The sequence below is a fragment of the Geotrypetes seraphini genome, chromosome 2, assembly GCF_902459505.1.
Source record: "Geotrypetes seraphini chromosome 2, aGeoSer1.1, whole genome shotgun sequence".
NCBI classification, from domain to species: domain Eukaryota; kingdom Metazoa; phylum Chordata; class Amphibia; order Gymnophiona; family Dermophiidae; genus Geotrypetes; species Geotrypetes seraphini.
Window position 1 is genome coordinate 372814140 of NC_047085.1, and position 25715 is coordinate 372839854.

Sequence of the window (25715 nt, forward strand, 5' to 3'; positions counted from 1 at the left end):
CTGCTCTCCCCGTGTCTCAATCAGTCAAGGAGATATTGGAGGCCTCTAGAAAGACCTCGACGAGAACCTGCTACTCCCAAAAGTGGACCAGATTCTCAACCTGGTGCTCCGCCCACAACCAGGACCCGGTGTCGGTCCCCGTCCCTCTGGTCCTTGACTATTTACTTCAATTATCTCATTCCGGCCTAAAGACCAACTCCATTCGAGTACACCTCAGTGCGATTGCGGCCTTTCATCAGCCTCTGGAAGGGAAAGCCCTCTCGCTCCATCCCTTAGTCTCTCGCTTCATGAAGGGTCTTCTGAATGTCCACCCTCCTCTCAAACCCCCTCCGGAGGTTTGGGACCTTAACGTGGTTCTGACTCAACTAATGAAACCTCCATTTGAGCCCCTAGACAAATGCCATCCAAAATTCCTCACTTGGAAGGTAATTTTCTTGCTCGCGCTACTTCCGCCCGGCGGGTTAGTGAGTTACAAGCTCTGGTAGCGGACCTACCCTTCACGGTATTCCATCACGACAAGGTGGTACTCCGCACCCATCCAAAGTTCTTGCCTAAAGTAGTGTCTGATTTTCACCTCAATCAGTCCATTGTCTTGCCTGTATTTTTTCCCAAGCCCCACTCTCACCCCGGAGAGGTGGCGCTCCATACTCTTGACTGTAAGAGAGCGTTGGCCTTCTACCTCCAACGCACTCAGTCACACCGGAAAGTCCCACAATTGTTTTTGTCCTTCGACCCAAACCGGTTAGGTCACCCAGTCTCCAAGCGCACCTTGTCCAACTGGTTGGCCGATTGCATCTCCTTCTGCTACGCTCAGGCTGGTCTCACACTGCATGGTCGAGTAACGGGACACAAGGTCCGAGCGATGGCAGCCTCCGTAGCGTTCCTCGGGTCCACACCTATTGAGGAAATCTGCAAGGCTGCCACGTGGTCTTCGGTTCACCTCCCACTACTGTCTGGACTCGCTGTCCAGGAGCGATGGCCGGTTCGGCCAATCGGTTTTGCTATTTGCTTAAATTGCCAACTTCCCTCCATCCCTTTTCAGTTAGCTTGGAGGTCACCCACATGTGAGAATATCATGCCTGCTTGTCCTGGGATAAAGCACAGTTACTTACCGTAACAGGTGTTATCCAGGGACAGCAGGCATATATTCTCACAACCCGCCCACCTCCCCGAGGTTGGCTGCTTTGCTAGTTAAGTGAACTGGAGACGACGAGGGGATGCACCCCCTAGTGGAGCAGGAAGGCACGCATGCGTGGAGCAGCAGAGCAAACTTAAATCTTCAATCAAGTTTGCTTGAAAATGCTTCCGCATCGGGGCTCCGTAGATGACGTCACCCACATGTGAGAATATATGCCTGCTGTCCCTGGATAACACCTGTTACGGTAAGTAACTGTGCTTTACTGGCCACACCTTAAAGTGCATTGCTGTGAACGTCACTTAAAGGGTGCTAGATGTACATCTCACCATAACCTGCTTATAATGTATGGTGAGCCTTCCAAAACTCACTCAAAACCTACTATCCCTACCACCCCAATAATCCTTATGGTATCTTTATGGCAATATAGTAGGGTTTTTGTCGGCTCTACTAGGCTCTCCCATACCAGGTGCTGATGGTTTATGACAAGCAAATCAAACAAGTACATGGTACTGCAAGCGTTACAGTGTAGGCAGTAACCTAGCAGAAGTCGGAGCTATAAACAAACTGAAAATTACTGGAGAAGTTTTAAAGTTGATAAAAAACATTTAAATGTAAAGGGAACATCTGGAATTAAATGGGCATTCAAACCAGAATTCTTGTGACAGAGTATCAAGCAAAGAAAATATATTATGTAGTGCAGTGGTCTCAAACTCAAACCCTTTGCAGGGCCACATTTTGGATTTGTAGGTACTTGGAGGGCCTCAGAAAAAAAATAGTTACTGTCTTATTAAAGAAATGACAATTTTGCATGAGGTAAAACTCTTTATAGTTTTTAAATCTTTCCTTTTGGCTAAGTCTTAATAATAATATTGTAATTTATAGTTAAAGAGGCATATGATAAAAAAACTGTTTTATTTTACTTTTGTGATTTTGATACATATACCAAGGGCCTCAAAAATAGTACCTGGCGGGCCGCATGTGGCCCCCGGGCTGCATGTTTGAGACCACTGATGTAGTGCAATAATACATTTGTGTTTAGATGTTTACTGAGTCAGATATACCCTAAAAAATATAGTTCTGATTATATGCAAATACAAAAATGACATAACGGAATCATTAATTTATCCCAGGACAAACAGGCAGGTATTCTCACTAATGGGTGACATGATCCAACTGAGCCTTGATGTGGACGCCTCACAAGCATTTTTGCTTGATGAAACTCGAAGTTTCAAGTCGCCCGCACCGCGCATGCGCGAGTGCCTTCCCGCCCAGACCAGGGCGCGTCTCCTCAGTTCTTACTTTTCCACGGAGCCGATAAGTCCGTCTTCGACTCTCTGCATGAAGATTTTCACTTGTGCCTTCTAAAGTCCGCGGTTTTGGGTTAATTTTCTCTCAATCGCTGATTTTCATCGTTCTGTATTGTTTTCAAAAAAAAAAAAAAAGTCTTCCGTCCGACTGGGCAGGCCACATGGCCGCAGCCCCGCGGCTTCGATCTTGCGGCGGAGCTTTTCTGGCCTATGTCCCGACCTATCACCGGTTTTAAAAAGTGTGCCAAGTGCCAGCGTGCGATTTCGCTCACGGACCCTCATCAAGGATTCTACGTCTCGGGGAGTCTCCCTCGCGACCCAGAAAAAGATTTGGTTGCTGCAACATCTGGGATTCGAGATAAACTTTCCGAAATCCCATCTACAACCCTCACAGGTCTCTCCCCTTCATCGGAGCTGTTCTGGATACTACCCAACTCAGAGTGTTCCTCCCCTCCGAACGGCTGGAAGCTCTCCATCTTTGCCACTTGGTGTCCTCCCGCCCGTCCATCTCGGCAAGACACATGATGGTTCTCTTGGGCTACATGGCCTCTACAGTTCACGTGACTCCTTTTGCCAGACGTCACCTCAGGATTCCCCAGTGGACCCTGGCATCTCAGTGGATGCAGATATCCGACCCTCTATCCCGACACATCCAGGTCACGCCTGCTCTGCAACAGTCTCTTCGCTGGTGGATGTTATCCTCCAATCTATCCAGAGGTTTGCTGTTCCAAACTCCCTCCCATCAGAAAGTCCTCACGATCGACTCGTCCACTTATGCTTGGGGGGGCTCATCTGGACGGTCTCCGCACTCAGGGCCACTGGACCAGCACAGGCCGCCAGTGCCACATCAATCTCCTGGAACTCAGGGTGATTTTCAACGCTCTCAATACCTTCCAGCACCTGCTCCAAGACGAGGTGGTCCTCATTCGCACGGACAACCAAGTCACCATGTATTATATCAACAAGCAGGGATCGGCCTCCCTCTGCCAGGAAGCTCTGAAAGTTTGGGATTGGGCGATTCGCCACAACACCTTCCTCAAAGCTGTATACATTCAGGGGGCGGACAATGCCTTTGCGGACAACTTGAGTCGTCTTCTGCAACCTCACGAGTGGACCCTCCACTCAACACCCCTCCATCAGATCTTCTCTCAGTGGGGAACTCCTCAGATCGACCTCTTTGCAGCCCCCCCACAACTTCAAAATGCCCCAGTTCTGCTCCAGGATCTACACTCCTCACCGCCTCGAGGCAGATGCTTTTCTTCTGGATTGGACGAATCTCTTCCTATATGCGTTTCCTCCATTTCCTCTCATCCATTTCCTCTCATCCAGAAGACTCTAGTCAAACTCAAGTCAGACCATGCCACCATGATCCTGATCGCTCCACGGTGGCCCAGACAACCTTGGTACTCCCTTCTACTTCAACTCAGCAGCAGGGAGCCCTTCCCTCTACCAGTGTTTCTATCACTGCTTACGCAGCAGCAGGGATCTCTACTTCAACCCAACCTGCAGTCTCTACACGCACCATCTACAACTGGATGGCGGCTTGTATCTCCTTCTGCTATGCCCAGGCTGGATTACCCCTTCACAGTAAAGTCACAGCCCACAAGGTCAGAGCAATGGCAGCCTCTGTAGCCTTCCTCAGATCGACACCGATTGAGGAGATCTGTAAGGCTGCCACTTGGTCCTTGGTTCACACCTTCACTTCTCATTTTTGTCTGGATACTTTCTCCAGACGGGATGGACAGTTTGGCCAAACAGTATTACAAAATTTATTCGCCAACTCTTCCACCATCCCATTGTGGTTAGCATGGAGGTCACCCATTAGTGAGAATACCTGCCTGCTTGTCCTGGGATAAAGCAGTGTTACTTACCGTAACAGTTGTTATCCAGGGACAGCAGGCAGCTATTCTCACATCCCACCCACCTCCCCTGGGTTGGCTTCTCTGCTAGCTATCTGAACTGAGGAGACATGCCAGATGTCGCGCATGCTTGTGAGGCGTCCGTTGGATCACGTCACCCACTTGTGAGAATAGTTGCCTGCTGTTCCTGGATAACACCTGTTACGGTAAATAACATTGCTTTCTGAAATTAATGGGACCAACTAATCCACTAATGATGAGAATGTGTGTATAAACAGGAAGGCATAAGTCAAAACCTGTGAAATAAACCATTTTTCTAATTTCTAACTGCCCGTTTTAAAAAGCCGCGCGGCAACGGCCCTGAAGCCTTTTAAATCTCTATGGGCTTCAGGGCTATTAGCGCAGCAGAGCCGCTAGCGTGGCTTTGTAAAAGAGGCCGTAAGTGTCACATGCACCAAAAGCATATAGAATTCAGTAGGTAATAAAATGGAAAAATTGTGAGTACAGCACAACATTGCTAATTACTTAAAAGAAGTCTGTTTATCAGAAATAAAATAAATTTAGCTATCCATGAAGTTGTTCGCCATTCACAGTTTGGCATAAAGTAGATAGGATACTACATCTGATGAGCCATCAAAATCCAGAACTCTAATTCAGTATAAAATTGACTGTCAATGACACACATGCTACTCCATTTTGAACTTCACTGTTCTGGTAATAATGAAGCAGATCCCAAAAGTATAATCATCTTTACACGGATATAAAAGCAGAGAAGTCAACTTCTTACAAACTCTTTATCACTTGAGGAAAAAACTTTCCTCTCTAAATTTTCACCTCAAATCCTGAATAGAAATGTCACCAGATTGTTTTCTCTCTGGAAACTTGGATAATATTTACAGTGTGATCAAGTGGATTGTTGACCCCCCCCCCCCCCATGTGGTAGCTGATCTGCAAATCACCATCAACATTGCTGACCCTACTTCAATTTAAATATAGCCTGTGGTGAAGTTTGCTAACTTCCACATTTTCCTCACCTCTCCTTTCTCTGTTCAGCTACTCTTTCTCAGAAAGACTCCTGCACCACACAACCCAGAGGCTTTGGGTTGCAACGTGTCAGCATGGCTGCACTTTTCAGTCATTTCCAAAAATTTTGCACAGCGTGGTTGATGGTTCAGATACACCTGCGAATTAGCAGGGCTAGAGACTGCAGTCACTATAATTAGCAGGACTCGCAGGAAGACCACTTCAGCAAATGCACCAGAGTTCCTACTGCAGTCCGCCCTCTGCTCAGTTCATTCCTCTCAGATGGAGCTCCCAGTACACAATGCTGACCAACAGCTCCAAAATTGCTGTATGTCAGGCTGTAACTGTCTGCTCCATCAAGGGAGTGTTTGGTCAGCATTTTGAAGAGAAATAAAGCCTCCGGAGGTAAGTCAAATTAATTTAAAGTAAAGGCAACTTGCAAAGTATACTACCAACACGCAGCCATCTTGCTCGGTGTACCAGCTTTGCGCCCTCCCTCCTCACACACGACCCATGTTTGTATGTTGTTGCAATGTTATTGGAGAATACCTGTTACAGGTAGGCTATTTAGTGTGGTAGAATAATAGGAAAGACTTAGGAATAGATATATGCTCTGTATTTATTTGGTGAAATTTATTAACCGCCTTTATGAAGAGATTCACCTAGTAAAATATATTTACTGGGGTAGAAAAAAAGTTAGATTTACAGCAAACATTTATGATGCTTTGTTATGAGCCCTAGATAAGTGAATTAGTTCTGAAGGTAAATGATTTTAACTGTGCATGTTTTGTTTCAGACTACAGATGTTATCAGAGCCCTGCAGGAACTAGAGAATGCTGCTTCAGGAGATGCAGCTGTTCATCAGAGGATAGCATCACTACCTGTAGAGGTGCAAGATGTTGCACTTCTAGATAAAATAACAGGTAAGATGGTAGTGAAGAGCCTCAAGGTTTGATAGAATAAAAATGAATGCTCTAGAATCTTTCCATCAACACTTGGGACTTCCCTTTGTTTCTGCCCAAAAGTAATTTCACTATGGGCTGCAGAAGTGCTCCTTTTTTATGGCTTTCTTGCTGCCAAGCATGTCAACACTTGCCTTTGATATTGGGTAATATCCCCCTCTCCTTTCCATATTCTTAACAGAAACAGTTTTGTCTCTAACTGAATTGTAATGGGGAATATCCCCTGCATCTCCTTTTGCATCTGAATAGCATGTTTTTTTTTTAATCTTAGGGACACATCCACCCTATATGAATGTCTACCCCCCATACTCCTTCCAGCATGCCCTCAAAGTAGTGGAAAACATTCTGTGTAGGCAGATTGATGTCATTTTCCATTGTGATAGAACTTTCAATCTTTTTTTAATACCATTTGTTGTGAATAATCTGTTAGCCCTTTGAATTATTTTGCCCCATGTTTTTATCTGCCAGATTTCATAAGTCCACTTTTGAATTGGTTGAGCCTCTTCTAATGGATCTCCTTTTCTCCCAATCTTTCAGCCTCCAGATCAGATAATCCCTTCTTAATTTGCCTCTCTGGTCTTCTCTTTTAAAACATTCTTGGTTTTCATCTGGACAAAGCTTTCTTCCACCTTGCGTCACTTCTACACTTGTTCCAGAATCCGGCCCGCCTGGCCTTTTTATGTGGCCCGCGGCAATGCTCCCGAACTTCCTTCTCTGAGGCCAGCGTGTCCTCCATTCTGCGTCGGTCCGACGTTGCCGTCGCGCTGGAAAGTCTGCCGGCTTCGGCAGTGATTCAGCAGTGTTGTCCATGGTTCCTCCTCCTGCCTTCTGTCTGCCACGGTCCACCCGGGTGGAAACAGGAAGTTGCATGTCATTGGAGACAGACTGCAGCAGGCGAAAAGCAGGAGGGGGAGCCACATACAACACTGCAGAATCACTGAGGCCAGCAGACTCCTCGGCTTGGCAGCGACATCGGACTGGTGCCGGAGGGAAAGACACACCGGGCTGTAAGGAGAGAGGAACCGGCGCTGGAGGGTAAGGCAAGCTGGGCTGTGAGGAGAGAGGGATTGGTGCTGGAGGGAAAGGCACGCTGGGCTATGAAGAGAGCAAGATGAAGGGAGGGAGGTTGGACCTGGGGGAGTGTGGAGAAAGAGGGAAAAAGATACTTGAAGGGAGAACCGTTGGGAAGAGAAAGGGAAAAATGTTGGACCTAGGGGTTGGGAGGGAGGCAGGTAGACAGGGGGAGAGATGGGATAGGGGGCAGTTGGGAAAAGAAAGGAGATAAGTTGGATCTGGAGATGGAAAATTGATAGGTAGCTGAAAATTTAAAAAGGAGAAGGATGAGAAAGAGGGCAAGATTTGAGTGGACAGAGGCAGAAAAGAAAAAAGGAGAAAAGTTGAAAGGGAAAAATCAATATGTTGGAGATAGGGACTGGAACAAGAGAGAAGAGGAGAAAAAAATGGACTGCAGACACTGGAAAAAGAATTAGAAGATAAGACAAAATCAGAAAGAGAAACTGGAACTAAAAGTAAAATGACCAGACAACAAAAGGTAGAGAAAATAACTTTATTTTCTATTTTGTGATTACAATATATCAGATTTGAAATGTGTATCTTGCCAGAACTGGTGTTAGACAGCAATCGTGAACTAGGACCTAAAATAGAGGAAGTCTTTTTTTATTTATTTTGTAGCCGGTGTGGGGTTGGAGATGTTGTATCCCTATACTTCTAAGACTAACCCCCTCCTTTGCTGGAGCGCAGCGTGGGTTTTGGTGGCGATTGATCCGACGCTCACAGAAGTCTTGTGAGTGTTGGAGCAGCCACCGGTGCTGGGGCCCACGCTGTGCGACAGCAAAAGAGGGGGTAAGTATTTTAATAAAAAATCCGGCCCGCAACTTAGCCTGTGTGTTAGATTTCGGCCCCTTATATGATTTGAGTTTGACACTACTGGTGTAACGAATGCAATTATGTTCTGGCAGAATGGAGATAAGTAGCATGGGCTAGTGATGCCCAATTCAGGAAATAAAATTTAGATTCAATTCAGCCTATTGAATCTATTATTCGATTTGATTTTCCTATCCAATTGGGTATTTTTTTTCAAACATCCTGGTGGGCTTATTTTATAGCCTTATCACCCCCACTTTGCCCTCTCCTACCCATACTGGCGCTGTGATTTAAACTAAATAAACAAACAAAAAAAACTTTTCCTGTCTGTTAAATCCTAGCTTATGTTCGCAGTCTAACACCAGCTCTGGCAGGATACACATTTCAAATTTGACATATTGTATCACAAAACAGAAGATAGAATTATTTTTTCTACCTTTTGTTGTCTGGTCATTCAAATCATGTTAGTCCCAGGCTCTGGTTGTCTTCTGATAACTCGCTTGCCAGGATCTCCTTCCTGTTTGTCGTTTTCTTCTTTATCCGTGCTAACCATCCATCTTCCATCTCTGTCCTCCCCTTCCCTCCCCTCCCCAGGAGGTCTGGCATCTTTCCTTTTTCAGTCTCCATCCCCGCAGCTACAGCGATGGACCCCACCATCCCCAAATCCACCATCTCTCCTTTTCTCAACTACCCTTTCATCCAGCATCTCTCTCTCCTTCCCCACCACCCCAGGGTACACCAGCTCTCCCTTTCTCTTCCCAACTACCTTCTTATCTAGTAACTCTATCCCTACCTCCCTCTCCACACCATCCCTTATGTCCAAATTCTCTCCCTTTCTGTTCCTTCCCTCTCTAAATCCCATTGTCCATCAACTCTCGCCCCTGTTTTTAGACCCATTATTTTTTTCCTTCCCTCCCCCCAATCTGGTATATACACACCTCTTTGAACCCCCCTTCCTTCCCTCCATGCACTTCTATACCAGGGCCCCCATCCCTGAAGGCCTCCCCCCCCGAAGGCCTGAATGTTCCCCCCTTCTTTGCAGCATTCTCCGGCTTCTCGCTCTTACCTTCAGATAATACCGCAGCCTGCAGAGAGGATCATCTGTGCTGTAGCAATCCTTGGAGGCTGCTGTCGGCCTTTGCAGCACGTTCCCTCTGCCGCAATCCGCCCCTCCTCTGATATCAGGGACAGGATCGCAGTAGAGGGAATGTGCTGTTGAAGACGAGGCAGCCTGCAAGGATCGCTACAACACCGGTGATCCTCTCTGCAGGCTGCCGTATTAAATGAAAGTAAGAGCGGAAGTCTAGGGGGAAGCCAGAGAATGCTACAAAGAGTGCCTAAGCATGTCCCGACTGACCCTCGCCCCCTAAAGCAGGAGCGGCAGTGGATGGCCAGCAAGAGACAGCGCTGCCGCTCCTACTTTAGGAGACCTGAAGGCATGGGAAGGAGGATTGGTCACTGCATCCGGAGGCCGATTTTTTTTTTTTTTTTTTTTTATGAATCAATTCGAATCGATTCACCCGAAGTGAATCGGTGAATCGATTCGAATTGGAAATCGGGCAGCACTGCCAAGGAGACCAGAAGTATGAAAACCTGAGCTATGATTAAATAACCAATTTAAGAAAGCTGAAATTTTAAAAGCCTGGATAATATGAAAAGCAAGAAACAAGTAATTTACCTGGGGAAAGTGTCCTGGTTAAATATTGTCCTCTTCAAATTAGGCAAAAATTATACATGGTGTTCACAATGCAGATACATACCCTTTAACTGATTAAGAAAGTGTTTTAAGTGTGTTGAATTCAAGGTTGGGAATTATTACATGCATATACAGTAGTTCCACAAATATGTGTGCCATTGCCCCCATTTTAGTAACCACGTAATGGAGCTGATACAAAGTATGGCAAGTGGTTTTAATATGAAAACAATGACATCATTTTGCGTTGTCTTCTAGAGAAGGACACAGGGAAAAAATCTGTCCCCGTCACCGGACCACCGTCCCCTTCACTGCCTTGTCCCTGCTGTCTCCTTCACCGCCCCGTCCTCGCCGTCTCCTTCACCGCTCCGTCCCCAAAGCATCCATATTTCCCTCTCGTCACCTCACCGCCCAAGAATCTCTCTCCCTCCCCTTACATTACGGGTTGCGTTAGTAAAGAAACTTACTGAAGCTGGCAGAGACTGCCTGCCTGTGCCTGCAGTCGCATATGTGTAGTCAGAAGCTTCTCATCTGATGCAACCGGAAGTTGCGTCAGAGGAGAAGCTTCCGCCCACACACACGCGACTGCAGGCAGGTTTTGCTGGCTTCAGTAAGTTTCTTTACTAAAGCGCCGCGAAGGTAAGGGGGAGGGAGATAGATTTGGCCGGCCGGAGGGAGGCCATGCGCAATCGGCACGATCTCAACTGCCCCTTCTGTTGCTGGACGCTCGAGCCCTACTTCGCCTCCGAGCAGTCGATGAGGTTCCTCTGGATGAGTGGCATACAGGATTCTGCTCCCAGTATTTTATGCGTCTGATCCTGGCCCTCAGTGCCCTGAACAAGTTTCTAGTCCGGGAACGGTTCAGTATGCTCACCCTTCCAGCGTTGTGCCCCCTCTTGGACAAAGGGGACTGGCTGTGCTCACTGGACCTCAAAGAAGCATACACGCAATTCCTATTCTCCCGGCCTCATGCCGTTTTCTGAGATTCTGGGTGGGGGATCTCCATCTCCAGTATTGTGTTCTTCCCTTCAGCCTGGCGGCCTCTCCAAGGGTTTTCACGATCTTCCTGGTTGTGGTTGCTGCTGCCCTGCGTCCCTGCGGCCTGCTGGTGTTTCCCTACCTCAATGACTGGTTGATCAAAGCATCCTCTCGCCAGGAGGTTCTGAGAGCGACGAATCAGACTATTTTGCTCCTTCAGAATCTCGGCTTCTACTCCAGGGTTTACACCCCTCTCGAGCTTGAAGCGGATGCTTTTTGCTGGATTGGACGTACCTTTTTCTGGATGCATCCCCTCCATTCCCTCTGATTCTGATGTCTCTTGGCAGGTTCCAGTCCTCACGGGCCACCATGATTCTGATAGCTCCTCGGTGGCCCTGGCAGCCGTGGTTCTCCCTTCTGTACAACTCAGTTCTAGGGAACCTCTTCTTCTGCCTATTTTCCTTCTCTGCTTTCGCTGCGTCGGAGTTCACTGCTTTGTCCCAACCTGCAGTCTCTTCCCTTGACAGCCTGGTTCCTCGAGACTTAATGCCCTCATTCCAGCTCTCCCAGCCTGTGCTGGACGTCCTGGGGGCGTCTTGGCAGGAGTCCACTCGACCTTGTTACCATCGGACGTGGACCCGTTTGTCTTCCTGATGCAGCTTGAGCCACTTTCTGCCTCCCTGTCTGCTGTCTTAAACTATCTGTGCACTTGTTGGGCGCTGGACTCAACTCCTCTTCGATACATGTCCACCTTAGTGCCATTCCTGTTTTTCATCTGCCGCTTGACGGGAAGCCTATCTTTGTTCATCCTGTGGTTTCCAGCTTCATGTAAGGCCTTTTCCACGTTCATCCGCCCCTTAAACCTCCTGGTGGTTTGGGATCTTAACGTGGTTCTTGCTCCTTTCATGTACCCCCGTTCGAGCCGCTAGCGCGGGCTCACTTACTGTTTCTTCCTTGGAAGGTTGTGTTTCCTATTGCTCTCGTGTCTGCCCGTCGGGTCAGTGAGCTTCAAGCACTGGTAGCGGATCCACCTTTCACTGTCTTCCATCATGATGAGGTGGTCCTCCGTACCCGTCCTACGTTCTTGTCTAAGATTGTTTCCGGGTTTTCCATCAACCAATCCATGGTTCCTCCTGTGGTGGTTGTTTTTTTTTTTTTGCGCAGATCCCTTCTCACCCTGGAGAAGTGGCTCTGCATTCTCTTGATTGCAAGCGTGCGCTGGCCTTCTACTTGAAGCGCACCGCTCCCCATCACTTTGTTCCACAGCAGTTCCTCTCTTTCGACCTACTCACTCAGGTTGCTCTGTTTCTAAGCGGACCATTTCTAACGGGTTGGCCGCTTCTATCTCTCTCTGTTCCGCTCAGGCTGGCCTCTCCCTGCCAGGTCGAATCTCAGGCCATGAAGTCTCAGGCCATGAAGTATGATGGCGATGTCTGCTTTCCTCCGCTCGACTCCCATTGAGAAAATCTGTAAGGCTGCCACTTAGTCCTCGGTTCATACATTCACCTCTCACTTCTGTCTGGATGTTTTCTCCAGGCGACGGCCACTTTGGCTGGTCGGTTTTGCAAATCCTGTTCTCCTTACTTGCCAACTTTCCCTCCATCCCCTTATAGTTAGCTTGGAGGTCACCCACTTGTAAAGAATATGCTACCTTCTTGTCCTGGGATAAAGCACAGTTACTTACCGTAACAGGTGTTATCCAGGGACAGTAGGCAGATATTCTCGCAACCTACTCACCTCCCCGGGTTGGCTTCTTTGCTAGCTATCTGAACTGAGGCCACGCTGTGGAGACACGTACCCTAACTCGGGCGGGAAGGCACACGCGCCATGCGTGGTACACTCGCAAGCTTGAAGTCTTCAAGCAAGTTTGCTTGCGAGAGTATCCGATCAGGGCTCCGTGGATGACGTCACCCACTTGTAGAGAATATCTGCCTGCTGTCCCTGGATAACACCTGTTAAAGTAAGTAACTGTGCTTTTTCCACAGTCCTTTTTCTTTTCCCTGCCTCTTAACAAATTTAGTTTATATTTTGAAGGTTGATTTTTAATGCCCTCTTTCGATCCCTTTGTGCAGATGCACATTTCCTTTCTCTCCCCCTGTTCCTCTACTTCTAGAGGCTTTCTTCCCTTCAAACCTGTACACTCCATTATCCCAGGACAAGCAAGCAGCTATTCTCACATATGGGTGACGTCATTGACGGAGCCCAGATGCGGATGCCTCACAAGCATACTTGCTTGAAGAAACTTGAAGTTTCGAATTGCCCGCAATGCGCATGACGCTAGTGCCTTCCTGCCCAGCGCAGGGCGCGTCTCCTCAGTTCTGAGTTTTCCGCGGAGCCGAGAAGTCCGTCTTTGACTCTCTGCGTTTAACTATTTTTTTCTTCACGAATCGCTGTTCTTTTATTTTTAGTAAAAAAAAAAAATTTCTTCCATCCGTTTTTCGGGACCCGCAGCCCAAGGGCTTCAGTCTTGCGGCGGCTATTTTTCCTTCTATGTCCCAGCCTGCTACGGGCTTCAAGAGGTGTAGCAAGTGTCAGCGCGCGATCTCTCTTACGGACCCTCATGGTCGCTGCCTCAAGTGCCTTGGGCCGAAACATCATCCTAGGTCGTGCCTGCTTTGCCAAACACTTCAGCCTCGTGCTTTCAAACGTCGTCGTATTTTGGTGGACCAGCTCTTCGAGATGGAGTCTTCTACTGATCCCTTGACTTCGAAGGCGTCCTCGGCCTCGACTCCTACCAAGGCCACTCCTGCGCCTACTGCTTCCACCTCGAGCCTCATCAAACCTTCGTCGTTTGCAGCGGCTCTTTCTTCGACGTCGTCTGCTGTATCTTCCCCTGTTTCCTCAGGTCAGATAGCTCAGCAGTCGGTTCCACCGGTAGTGATTAAAGTATCTAAGACTCCCAGGTCGAAGCACACTCACACTACCTCGAAGGAACCTCCAGCCAAAGCAGGTGGTCCGGTTTCAGACGCGGATCCATCCTTGCTGGCTTCTTTCCAGACCATGTTAGAGAAGCAATTTATTCAGTTCCTTATTAACATGGGACCCAAACTGCTTTCTTTTATCCAGCCTGGGCATTCAGCAGACTCCCGCGAGGTCGAGCCGCTTCCTTTGCCTCAGTCTGACCTTACACACTCTTTCAGGGAGCAGAGTCTCTGCGAGTGTCTGGTCTGGCATCCAAGCACGTGAAGCAAGGAGCAGATTCTTTGCGAGTGCCTCGACGGGGAATCCTCACACACTATACAAGGAGCAGAGTCTTTGGGAGTGCATCGAGGTTGCTCCACCAAGCCGGACCTCGAGGATATCCCAGTTTCGATTGCCTCATCCAAGTCACCAGGTTCCTTTGATGCCTTTTTCCCTGCCGAAGCTTCATCTTCGTCACAGGCTGCCTCGATGTCCTCGAGTCCTTCTCGAGGCAAAGCATTGGCAGATCAGCTATCTTTCTTGTCTTTCCTTCGTCAGATGGCTGTAGACTTGGATATTCAATTAGATACTGGCTCCAAATACTCTAAGGAGTATCTAGAAGTCATGCATCTTCCTCAACCTCCGGCAGAGTCTCTTAAGCTTCCACTTCATAAGCTTTTGAATCAGACTTTTGGTCGTTGCATGGAAACACCTTTTTCCATACCAGCAGTTCCAGGAAAATTGGACTCTAGGTATAAGACTATGCATCACAAAAGGTTTGACAACTCACAGTTCTCATCAATCCCTGCTTGTTGAATCTTCCTTGAAGAGGTCCTATCCTTCCAAGGTTTATGCCACCGTTCCTCCAGGAAGGGAAGGGAAAACTATGGACAAATTCGGACGTCGCATATACCAGAATGCTATGATGTCCTCTAAAGTCCTCAATTATAATTTTCAATTCATCACTTACTTTGAATTCCTTCTTTCTCTACTACCAAATATGAATTATTTGGATACCCAAATGCATTTTGAGTTTCAGGAAGTCATTGCTTCTTTATCTCAACTACGTTTGCATCTCCTCCAGTCATCTTATGATGCCTTCTAGGTATCTGCCCGAGCGGCTGCTTGCTCTGTAGCTATGCCTGGCTTTGTACTATTGACATGGACCCTAATCTTCAGGACCGCTTAGCTAACATTTCTTGCGAGGGCAATGACCTCTTTGATGAATCCATCGAGGCAGCCACCAAGAAATTATATGACCATGAAAAATCCTTTGCTTCTATAGTAAGACCTAAGCCAAAGCCAGCTCCTGCCAAACCTGCACGCCCTACTCTTATCTATCAAAGGCATCTTGCTTCAAAGCCGGCTCCTTATCCTCGTCCTCCTCTGAAAAAACAGCAACCTCAAAAGCAACAGAAACCTCAGCCTTCTGCACCTAAGGCTTCTCAGCCTTTTTGACTGTTTACAACAGAGCATAACCTCAACCGTTCTGTCTCTGTCTCCTTTTCCCCCTATAGGAGGGCGTCGCCATCATTTTTTACAACCGATGGACTGTAATTACATCCAACCTTTGGGTGCTTACCATCATCAGGGAAGGATACTCTCTTCATTTCACTCAGGTTCCACCAGAGCTTCCTCCAAGAGAGTATCTTTCCAATCCATCCCAGACCGCCCTTCTTCTTCAGGAAGCTCAAGCTCTGCTTCATCTCCATGCCATCGAACCAGTTCCCTTGGAACAGCAGAACAGGGTTTTTTTTACTCCCGTTACTTCCTTGTTCTGAAGAGGACGGGCGATCTGTGGCCCATTCTGGATCTCAGGGCTCTCAACAAATTTTTAGTCAAAGAAAAGTTTTGAATGTTGTCCCTGGCATCCCTTTATCCCCTTCTGGATCAGAACGACTGGTTATGCTCTCTGGATCTCAAAGAGGCCCACACTCATATTCCCATTCATCTGGCCTCCCGTCAATACCTCAGATTTCAGGTGGGGAACCTGCGTTATCAATACAGAGTACTACCTTCGGCCTGGCCTCGTCTCCCAGAGTGTTTACCAAGTGCCTGGTAATGGTAGCCGCAGCTCTACGGAACTATGGTCTTAAGGTATTTCCCTACCTTGACGACTGGCTCATCAAAGATTCCACATCTCAAGGGGTTATTGTAGCGACCCAACGAACTACCTGGTTCCTACAAAGTTTGGGATTCAAAATCAACTTTCCCAAATCTCAACTTCAGCCTTCACAGAATCTACAATTCATTGGAGCTGTTCTGGACACTGTCCAACTCAGAGCATTTCTTCCACAACAACGAATGGAAGCTCTTCTTCAATTCTGTCATACAGTGTCTTCCTGCTCTTCCATCTCAGCGAGACACATGATGGTACTTCTGGGTCACATGGCCTCCAAAGCACACATGACTCCTTTTGCCAGACTTCACGTCAGAATTCCTCAGTGGACCCTGGCATCTCAATGGACGCAAGTTTGCGACTCCTTTTTGACACATTTCAGTCTCTCCTTCCTTGAAGAAGTCTCTCCGTTGGTGGATGCTCTCTTCCAATCTTTCCAGAGGCTTGCTTTTTCAAACGCCCCCCCCCCCCCATCAGAAGGTCCTCACAACAGACTCTTCGACATACGCTTGGGGCGCTCATCTCGATGGTCTCTGTATTTAGGCCACCGGACCAGTACGGATCGTCAATGTCACATAAATCTGTTGGAACTCAGAGTGATTTTCAAGGCTCTCAACGTTTTAAAACATCATCTTCACGACCAGGTAGTCCTCATCCGGACGGACAACCAAGTTGCCATGTATTATGTCAACATACAGGAAGGGACGGGATCTGCCTCCCTTTGTCAAGAAGCTCTGAAGGTTTGGGACTGGGCAATCCGCCACAACACCTTCCTCAAAGCTGTCTACATTCAAGGGGCGAAAAATTGCTTGGCGGACAACTTGAGTTGTCTTCTGTAACCTCACGAATGGACACTCCATTCCTCGCCTCTTCATCACATTTTTTCACAGTGGGGAACCCCTCAAATAGACCTCTTTGCAGCTCCCCACAACTACAGGCTGCCTCAGTTCTGCTCCAGGATATACTCTCCTCATCGCCTCTAGGCAGATGCTTTTCTTCTGGAATGGAAGAATCTCTTCCTCTATGCATTCCCTCCATTTCCTCTCATTCTCAAGACTCTGGTCAAGTTGAAGAATGATCATGCCACCATGATTCTAATCGCTCCTTGAGGGTCAAGTCAACTTTGGTACTCCCTTGTACTTCAACTCAGCACCAGGGAGCCATTCTTTCTACCAGTTTTTCCTTCTCTGCTTACACAGAGTCAAGGATCTGTGCTTCATCCCAACCTGCAGTCTCTATACCTGACAACTTGGTACCTTTCAACATAACTCCTCTTCAGTTTTCTCAATCTGTAAGAGATGTTTAGAAGCTTCTAGGAAGCCTACCACTAGACAATGCTATCGCCAATAATGGACTAGATTTTCTACATGGTGTTTTTCTCATCATACGGAGCCTCAGCATTCCTCCTTTTCTTCTGTTTTGGACTACCTTTTGCACTTATCCAATTCTGGCCTCAAGTCTACATCTATCCAAGTCCATTTCAGTGCAATTGCGGCTTTCCATCAGCCTATTGAAGGGAAACCCCTCTCTGCTCATCCGGTGGTTTCCAAATTCATGAAAGTACTCTTCAATGTCAAACCTTCTCTCAAACCGCCTCCTTTGGTTTGGGACCTCAATATTGTCCTTACTCAACTCATGAATCCTCCATTTGAACCAATTGATAAGGCTCATCTGAAGTATCTCACTAGGAAAGTGGTGTTTCTCATAGCCCTCACTTCTGCTCGAAGAGTCAGTGAGCTGCAAGCTTTAGTTGCTGACCCACCATTCACTTGGTTCCATCATGATAAAGTATTTCTTTGTACTCATCCTAAATTCCTCCCTAAAGTGGTCTCAGAATTTCATCTCAACCAATCCATTGTTCTTCCAGTGTTTTTTTCCCAAACCTCATTCTCATCCTGGAGAATCAGTTCTTCATACTCTGGACTGTAAACGTGCTTTGGCCTTCTACTTGGAAAGCACCAAACCACACAGAACTGCTCCTCAACTTTTTGTTTCCTTCGATCCAAATAAGTTGGGCCATCCTATTTCTAAGCGTGCAATCTCCGACTGGATGGCGGCTTGTATCTCTTTCTGCTATGCCCAGGCTGGATTACCCCTTCACACTAAAGTCACAGCCCATAAAGTTAGAGCTATGGCAGCCTCAGTAGCTTTCCTCAGATCTACACCTATTGAGGAAATTTGTAGAGCTGCTACTTGGTCCTCGGTTCATACCTTCACTTCTCACTATTGTCTGGATACTTTTTCCAGACGGGATGAACAGTTTTGCCAAACAGTATTACAAAATTTATTCTCCTAAATTGCCAACACTCCCACCATCCCATTCTGTTTAGCTTGGAGGTCACCCATATGTGAGAATGTCCTGGGATAAAGCACAGTTACTTACCGTAACAGGTGTTATCCAGGGACAGCAGGCAGCTATTCTCACAACCCACCCACCTGGTTGGCTTCTCTACTAGCTATCTGAACTGAGGAGACGCACCCTGCGCTGGGCGCGAAGGCACTCGCGCATGCGCATTGCGGGCGCATCCCGGGCTCCGTCGATGACGTCACCTATATGTGAGAATAGCTGCCTGCTGTCCCTGGATAACACCTGTTACAGTAAGTAACTGTGCTTTCTGTACTCCCCATGTCTTCTCACCACTCTTCCAGACCCTCTTCTCACCTCATATCTACTCACTTCAGATACAAATTCTCCAGTGTTATTCACTCCAGACACTTCCCCCTTCTCTCGTATTCCCCCCTTCCCACTTTCTAGAGGCTCTCTTGCTTCAATTCAGACACTGTTCCCCCACTCACTTTCTCCCTCCTGAGATTTCTCCTCTTATCCTACCTCTCTCAAGAGGTTAGGCTTCCCTCATGCTTGCACTCTCTATATCAGGGGTTCTCAACCCAGTCCTCTGGACACACCTAGCCAGTCAGGAAGATGTAGGAGTCCAGCTGTTCAAAGAGTGCTTTTTTAGGAAATGTGTAACACTAAGAGAAAGTTATGAGGAGCCAGTATACCATACACTAAAGTGCAGATTTTTATTAGCATCAGCTAGACCTAGAGGAGAGCTAAAGGGAAGAAAGCCCAGAGAAAGAAGCTGATGGCAAGAAGGGAACAGCCAAAAGTACAAGTACACTTAACTCTAGAGGTGAAAGCTGGGATCATCGCAACAGAGAATGGCCCCTTTAAAAAGTGCAGGACTACCATCCTTGGCCATCCAGAAACACTACATCATTTTCTATAGGCAAGCTTTGAATAGGAAAGTACCCACATTCTTCCCTATTGAAAATCTAAGAAATTAAAATGGCACATGTATTTTTTCTAGAATAAACACACAAAAAAGGGGACACACTTTAAACTACAGTATTAATCAAAAAACAGTATGTATTTTATCTTGTAGTAGGAGAAACACTATTTACCAAATTATATATTATCAAATCAGCATTAAAGGCTCAACAAACATAGAGAGCATAGGAGTATATCATCGGCTTGTGCTGACAGAAAAGAGAGTTAAAAACCTTCTTACATATAGGAACAAATGGTGTGCACCAAAAAAAACTGGCATCATAAGACAAAATTTATCAAAGATAGGTCAAACCCGCTGCCAAGAAATAAATGTTCACCTAAATTAAAAAGTTCTCTAAATATGGGAAAAACAAGACTTAGCTTAAATGTGGATAACAACTGTTCCAGTCTCGCATCAACCACGATAATGAGAAACAGGGTCATTTGTTCTGTGGGAAATCCTGCTGCATCAAGAGATCCACAATAGAGAACAATAGGAAAAAGAAATGCGAGAAATGATCTTGAAAGTTTGAGTGGAAATACAGTAAAACCTTGGTTTACAAGCATAATTTGTTCTGAAAACATGCTTGTAATCCAAAACACTCATATCAAAGCAAATTTCCCTATAAGAAATAATGGAAACTCAAACGATTCGTCGCACAACCCAAAAACTTTAATGTAAAATACTATACGTACTTATAAGACCTTGCTCATTTAGAAGAGTCACTACACTCTTGCAGGGTCAGAGAAGAACCATTGGCTCAGTTGAGTTGATGTGATGTGTGTATACTGTATGTACTTGTATTGTAAGACCTTGCTTGTGTAGCAGGTTAAATTTTAATAAAATGTTTTCCTTATCTTGCAAAAACACTTGCATACCAAGTTACTTGCAATCCAAGGTTTTATTGTATCTTTGTGAGAGAACCGTTGGTGCACGGAGGGAGTTAAAGGTGACACGGTTAGACTCCACAGTGACAGTGTACTTGGCATCTGAAAAACCAGACTTTGATGCTGTTTAAACTTGGAGAGGTGTGATATTGAATACTGAAAGAACTTTGAACTGTGAGCTCTGCCATAAAAAAAAGAAGAGTTTCTGAGGTTAGTGGAAGAAATTGAATCACTTTTGAAGCGTTCCTCATTTCCATGGTTACTGCAAGTCTGGTTCACCATTAAGAGATTGGAACAGTTATCCACATTTAAGCTAAATCTTGCATTTTCCATTTATTGCTTTATTGGGATTTAGAGAACTTTTTAGGTGAATATTTCTTTCTTGGCAGCGGGTTTGACCTATCTTTGATAAATTTTGTCTTGTTGTGATGCCAGTTTTGGTTTGTTTTTTTTGAGGGGAGCACACCAATTTTCCTACATATGTACAGGTTTTTAGTAGTGTTTTTTTTTTCTATCAACAAAATGATATATTCCTGTGCCCCAGAAAAGCATCTTATTGAGCCTTTGAGGATGATTTGATAATATATAATTTTGTAATAATGTGTCTCCTACTGCAAGAGAGAGATCAAATACATATTGTGGGTTTTTTGGTTAAAAATATTTTGACCACATTTTTTTCAATTTTAGATCACAATGGATTATGATGTACATTTTCATGAAATTCCTACCCCCAAAAACCTTTGGGTATCAGGCAACAAAGGATAGTGGCTAGCCTGAGATCAGAGGGAAAATAATTGGGGGAGATGGGATTACAGCTTTCTGCTTTGCAACTGAGTCATTCACTTGCATCTTCCTCCCCCCCCCCAAAAAAAAAAAAAAAAAGGACAATTTCCATATTTGCTGCAATGGAAAGTTGTCTCTTTCCACAGTACACAAACTTTAGTTGGATTTACATAAGTTGTTCTGGGAATGTATTTAAGCTGGAGGAATAAACTATACACTAAGATTTTCAGATGTACAGTACCTTGTTTGTCTTTACACCCTTGTGCATTTTTCATACTCGGTTACCTAAAAATGCAAATCAAAATGAATTAAAGTAAAACTTTTCACTAACCTATACAGCATACTCATGACAAAGTACCTCATGAATGACTCCTGAGGAAATTAGAAAGTCATGAGATAGGAGGTAGTGTCCCATTGTGGATTAAAGAACTGGATAAAAGAGAGTAGGGTTAAATGGTCAGTGTTCTCAATGTGGAAGGGTAGATAGTGGGGTTCCCTAGGGCAGTGGTTCCCAACCTTGTCCTGGAGGAACACCAGGCCAATTGGGTTTTCAGGCTAGCCCTAATGAATATGCATGAAGCAAATTTGCATGCCTATCACTTCCATCTTATGCAAATCTCTCTCATGCATATTCATTAGGGCTAGCCTGAAAACCCAATTGGCCTGGTGTTCCTCCAGGACAGGGTTGGGAATCACTGCCTTAGGGGGTCTGTGCTGGGACCACTGCTTTTTAACATTTTTATACCTTATCTAGAAATAGGAATAATAAGAGAGATTAATTAAATTTTGCTGATGACACAAAGTTGTCATTTTTATTTACCATATTTATAATTCGCTTTAATCAATACATTGATTTAAGCAGCTGACATAGTTGTCTTGTGGACTCTGATTGCAACAGTCTTTTTTGGACTGTACAAATTTAAAATGGTAACAAAATATACTGGTGCATTTGCATATACCCTCTGAATCAACATTAACATTTTATAGGTATAATGTGAACAGTTCTTAGTGTACCCATAATCAGGTGTAATGTGAGCAGATCTTGCTGCTTCCATTATCAGGTGTGCTGCTGCATTCTGAATTACCTGCAGTGCTCAAAACGTAGCGGATGACATTCCTAAATACAATGAATTACAATAATCAGTTTTCACAAATAGAAGATGAGAACTATTCTAAAATCCAATACAAATATACCCTCGAGTTTACTTACTAGATGAAGTTGGAAAAAAGCAGATGAAATAACTTGATTGTAATTTAACTATGCAGAATCAGATTGATCAGGTAACACCCCAAGATTGCATAAATAAGATTTAACCTTGGCCTACTCCATATTTCAGGACCTTGGATAGGTCAGCATCTAAATATCTCCCCAATATACATCATCTCTGTTTTTTTGTCAGACTTAAGGATAACTTATGCTGTGATATCCATTCTGTAATCTTATTAAATAAAACATTCAGTTAATTTAGGAGTTGGATCCTGTAAAATTTTTTTTAATGGAAAAAAGTCGGATGTTGTCAGCATACATTCTGAATGATACATTCAACTCCTCAAATACCAAACTCAATGAGGTCATAAACAGATTAAAAGGTAAGACAGATAATATTGAACCTTGCCGTACACCCCTGTTTATGCAAAATTTACCAGAAAACATCTCCTTTATCTTGACTTGAAAAAATCATCCTTTCAAATATGAGGTAAACTATTTGGAGGATACATCCCCTTAGACCCATACCATATGACAATTTTAATAAAATAGCATGGTCAACCATATCAAAAGCCAGAACAATATCTAAGGTGACCAATGTAAAAAGATGTTTTGATCTATTCTAATTCTTAATTCATTATCATAGACAGTAGCAAATTATTTAGCAACTCTCCAGACCGGCATAGGTTAATCTTACCAGCGGGTTATATCTCATCATGACCAGCAGGTCGAGACTGAGACAAAACGTTGGAATAGTACATATCATATGACTCCTCTCTAATTACCTCAGTCTTCTCTGTCTCCAGCAGGTGTGGTGAGCTGTACCCATCTCCCTTGGTAGGGCTGTTGGAATTTGTTTAGGACTCTTTGTCCCCTTTTTAGTGCCGGATTGAGCTTGGGTGGACCCTGTTTGGCGGTCCATCTGACCTCGGAGGTGTCAAACCAGGCGGGTCACATGCTGGGTCCCTTTCCTCCACCTCCCCAACATTTTTTTAGAGTTGCCTCAACAGTAAGCCTTACCCCCTGGTGGTAAGGCATACTGTTTAGAGAGCCAAGTGGAGTCTGTTCTGTGTAAAAATAAATCCTGAGATAGTGCCGGTCTGGAGGGTTGCTTTCCCTTTAAATATGCTGTAAATTACTGTATTTTTCAACTAACCGGCACTTTTCTTCTAGCTATTTTGCATATGGACCAATTGAGCACTTCTCAGAGGAAGAGGTGCACAATTTGGTCCAGACGTGAGGCACTTGCGGCCGGCCTGAAAACAGCTCTTCGGGCCGGTGCGGTGGAGGAGCCTCGTTGGTAGCGGGTGCCAGCATCCAGGGCTCCCCGCCCGCTAGTGCCTCACGAGCCGGCAGTGGTTTGCAGGGAAGCTCGGTCTTCTCCTGCCTCCCATGGAGGGATTTCCTCAGTTGCCGATGGTGCGGCTGGGGATTTCCTATCAGCTGTTTTTTCTCTCAACTGATGTCTGCTTTTAGTGGCTGGGACAATTCAGCCTTCTCAGCCGCTACAGGCCCTGGAGGGGTTATTTTTGGTGCATTTGTTTTGCCGTTTTTCCTCAGATAGCCCCTCCATCTTGTATTTAGCCTCGGGTGCCTTCTCCCTTCTGACATAACATGGACATGTTTTAGCCTCGGGTGCCTTCTCCCTGTTCTGATACAACAGGGACAGGTTTTAGCCTTGGGTGCCTTCTCCCTGTTCTGATATAACAGGGTCAGGTTTCAACTGGGTCCCCTGCGAGGGCAGGGAGTCTCATGGGGCCGCTGGAGTTTTTTTCCTCCTCATTTTCTTTTTGCTTTGTGTAAAGCATATTTTGGCAGCCGGGGGGTCCTGCTTGTGTCCCAGGGGGGGAAGGGTATGTGCCCTCCATGCACCCTACTGTTTGGACCCCTTAATTCTTTTTGTGTCCCCCCCCCACCTCCTCCCTCATCCAAGCGCCCGCGTATGGCCTCGGATGAGGACTTGTTGTCTGAGAAGAGTTTTATATAATGCATAAGGACCTGGACCCTTGGCGAGACCTCCAGGATCCTACCAGCGAGGAGGCATTCGTGGTGCGCCTTTTTCAGAGAGACAAGCTCTCTGATCTGATTCAGCAGATCTCCTCGGTGTTGCGGTTTGAGGAGACGCCGCCTGAGATCTTGAGTGTGGAGGACTCTCTTCTTTGGGGGTTCTCTTCTGCTTCCTATTCTTGTCCGATACATCCGGTTTTTCTGGATATTATCCTGGCGCAGTGGACTTTGCGGAGGCACCTTTTCGGTTTGCGTGCTCCTTAGCTTGTTTGTATCCCATCATGGTGGGGGATAGGGCTACCTTAAAGTCACCAGTGGTGGACGCGGTGGTCTCAGCTATGGCTATGCGATATACTATGCCCATCGAGGACAGTTCTGTCTTAAGGGACTCTGAGAAGCGTAAATTGGAGACCATTCTTAAACTGAATTTTGATATGTCTGCCTTGGGGGTCCAGGCAGCTATTTCTGTGGGACTGGTGGCTCGGGCTGTGTTTAGATGGGCCAAGCGGGTCCTTGACAGTGAGTCTGATGGTCAAGAGGTGGCGAAGATTGAGATGGCTGCTTCTTTCCTCTCAGACATCCTCTATGATTTATTGCGGATGTCTGCCAAATCCACGGCTGCGTGTTAGACCTTCTGGTTTCGGATTTGGTCTACAGATGCGGTGTCTAACACAAAACTCACTAAATTTTCTTTTTCAAGGGTCCTTATTGTTTACAGAGGTTTTGGACAAGTTAGTTCAAACTCTGACAGACTCTAAAGTGCCCCACCTGCTTGAAGACCGTGCTTGCCAAGCTGTTCGAGGTGGCACTGCTCAGGGGCGTCTGCAAAATTTCGGCAGGTACCGCCCTGGGCGTGAGACTGCTCCCTACCCAATCTCAGATTTTGCCCGGGGTCATTTCTTTAAGCGAATGCAGTCCTGTCAGGGGGCCTGTCGGGGGGGTTGGGAATTCCTCCATCGGTTCCCTCGCTGTCTGTCCTGCCCAATGACTCTGTGCCCGTGCCTCCTCTGCTTCCAGTGGGTGCTTGGCTGGAGGTGATTCGGCACGGTTTCTGCTCTGCAGTTGGCCCACTCCTGCTAGATCATTTTCTAGCTTCTCCTTGTCAGGAAGTGTGGAAGAAGCAGACCCTTCAAAGATTGCAAGATCTCTAAGCTATTGTTCTGATTCCCCCTCAGGAGTGTTGCACTAGCAGGTACTCGATTTACTTTGTGGTGCCCAAGAAAGAGGCATCCTTTCGGCCCATCTTAGATTTGAAGGGGGTATTCAGGGCTCCGAGTTCTGTCTTTTTGCATGGAAACACTGTGATATGTGATTCTGGCAGTTCAGCTGGGGGAGTATTTACTAGTGCTGCCCGATTCAGGAAAAAAAAATTGATTCGATTCAGCCTATTGAATCGATTTTTCGATTCGATTTTCCTGCCCAATTGGTTGTTTTTTCAAACATCCTGGTGGGTTTATTTTATAGTTTCTTCACCCCTTTTATAGCCTCTTCACCCCCTTTGCCCTCTCCTACCCACACTGGTGCTGTGGTATAAACAAACAAACAAGACTTTTCCTCTCTGTTAAATCCTAGCTCACATTTGCAGTCTAACACCAGCTCTGGCAGAATACACATTTCAAATCTGACATATTGTAATCACAAAACAGAAAATAAAATTTATTTTTTCTACCGTTTGTTATCTGGTCATTATTTAAA

At 45.9% G+C, this 25715-nt stretch overlaps 1 protein-coding gene across 6 annotated transcripts in view; it reads left to right on the forward strand.

Moving 5' to 3' along the window:
- RPRD1A (regulation of nuclear pre-mRNA domain containing 1A) overlaps positions 1–25715 on the forward strand; it is a 198151-nt gene that overhangs the window by 70819 nt on the left and 101617 nt on the right. For all 6 annotated transcript variants that reach the window (XR_004538079.1, XR_004538078.1, XM_033930614.1 and 3 more), the window contains exon 5: positions 6124–6250. Coding sequence is in view for 4 of the 6 variants with exons in the window: in XM_033930614.1 (XP_033786505.1) it covers positions 6124–6250 (127 nt within the window). In the remaining 2 variants the exon portion in view is untranslated. The remainder of the gene's footprint in view (positions 1–6123; positions 6251–25715) is intronic.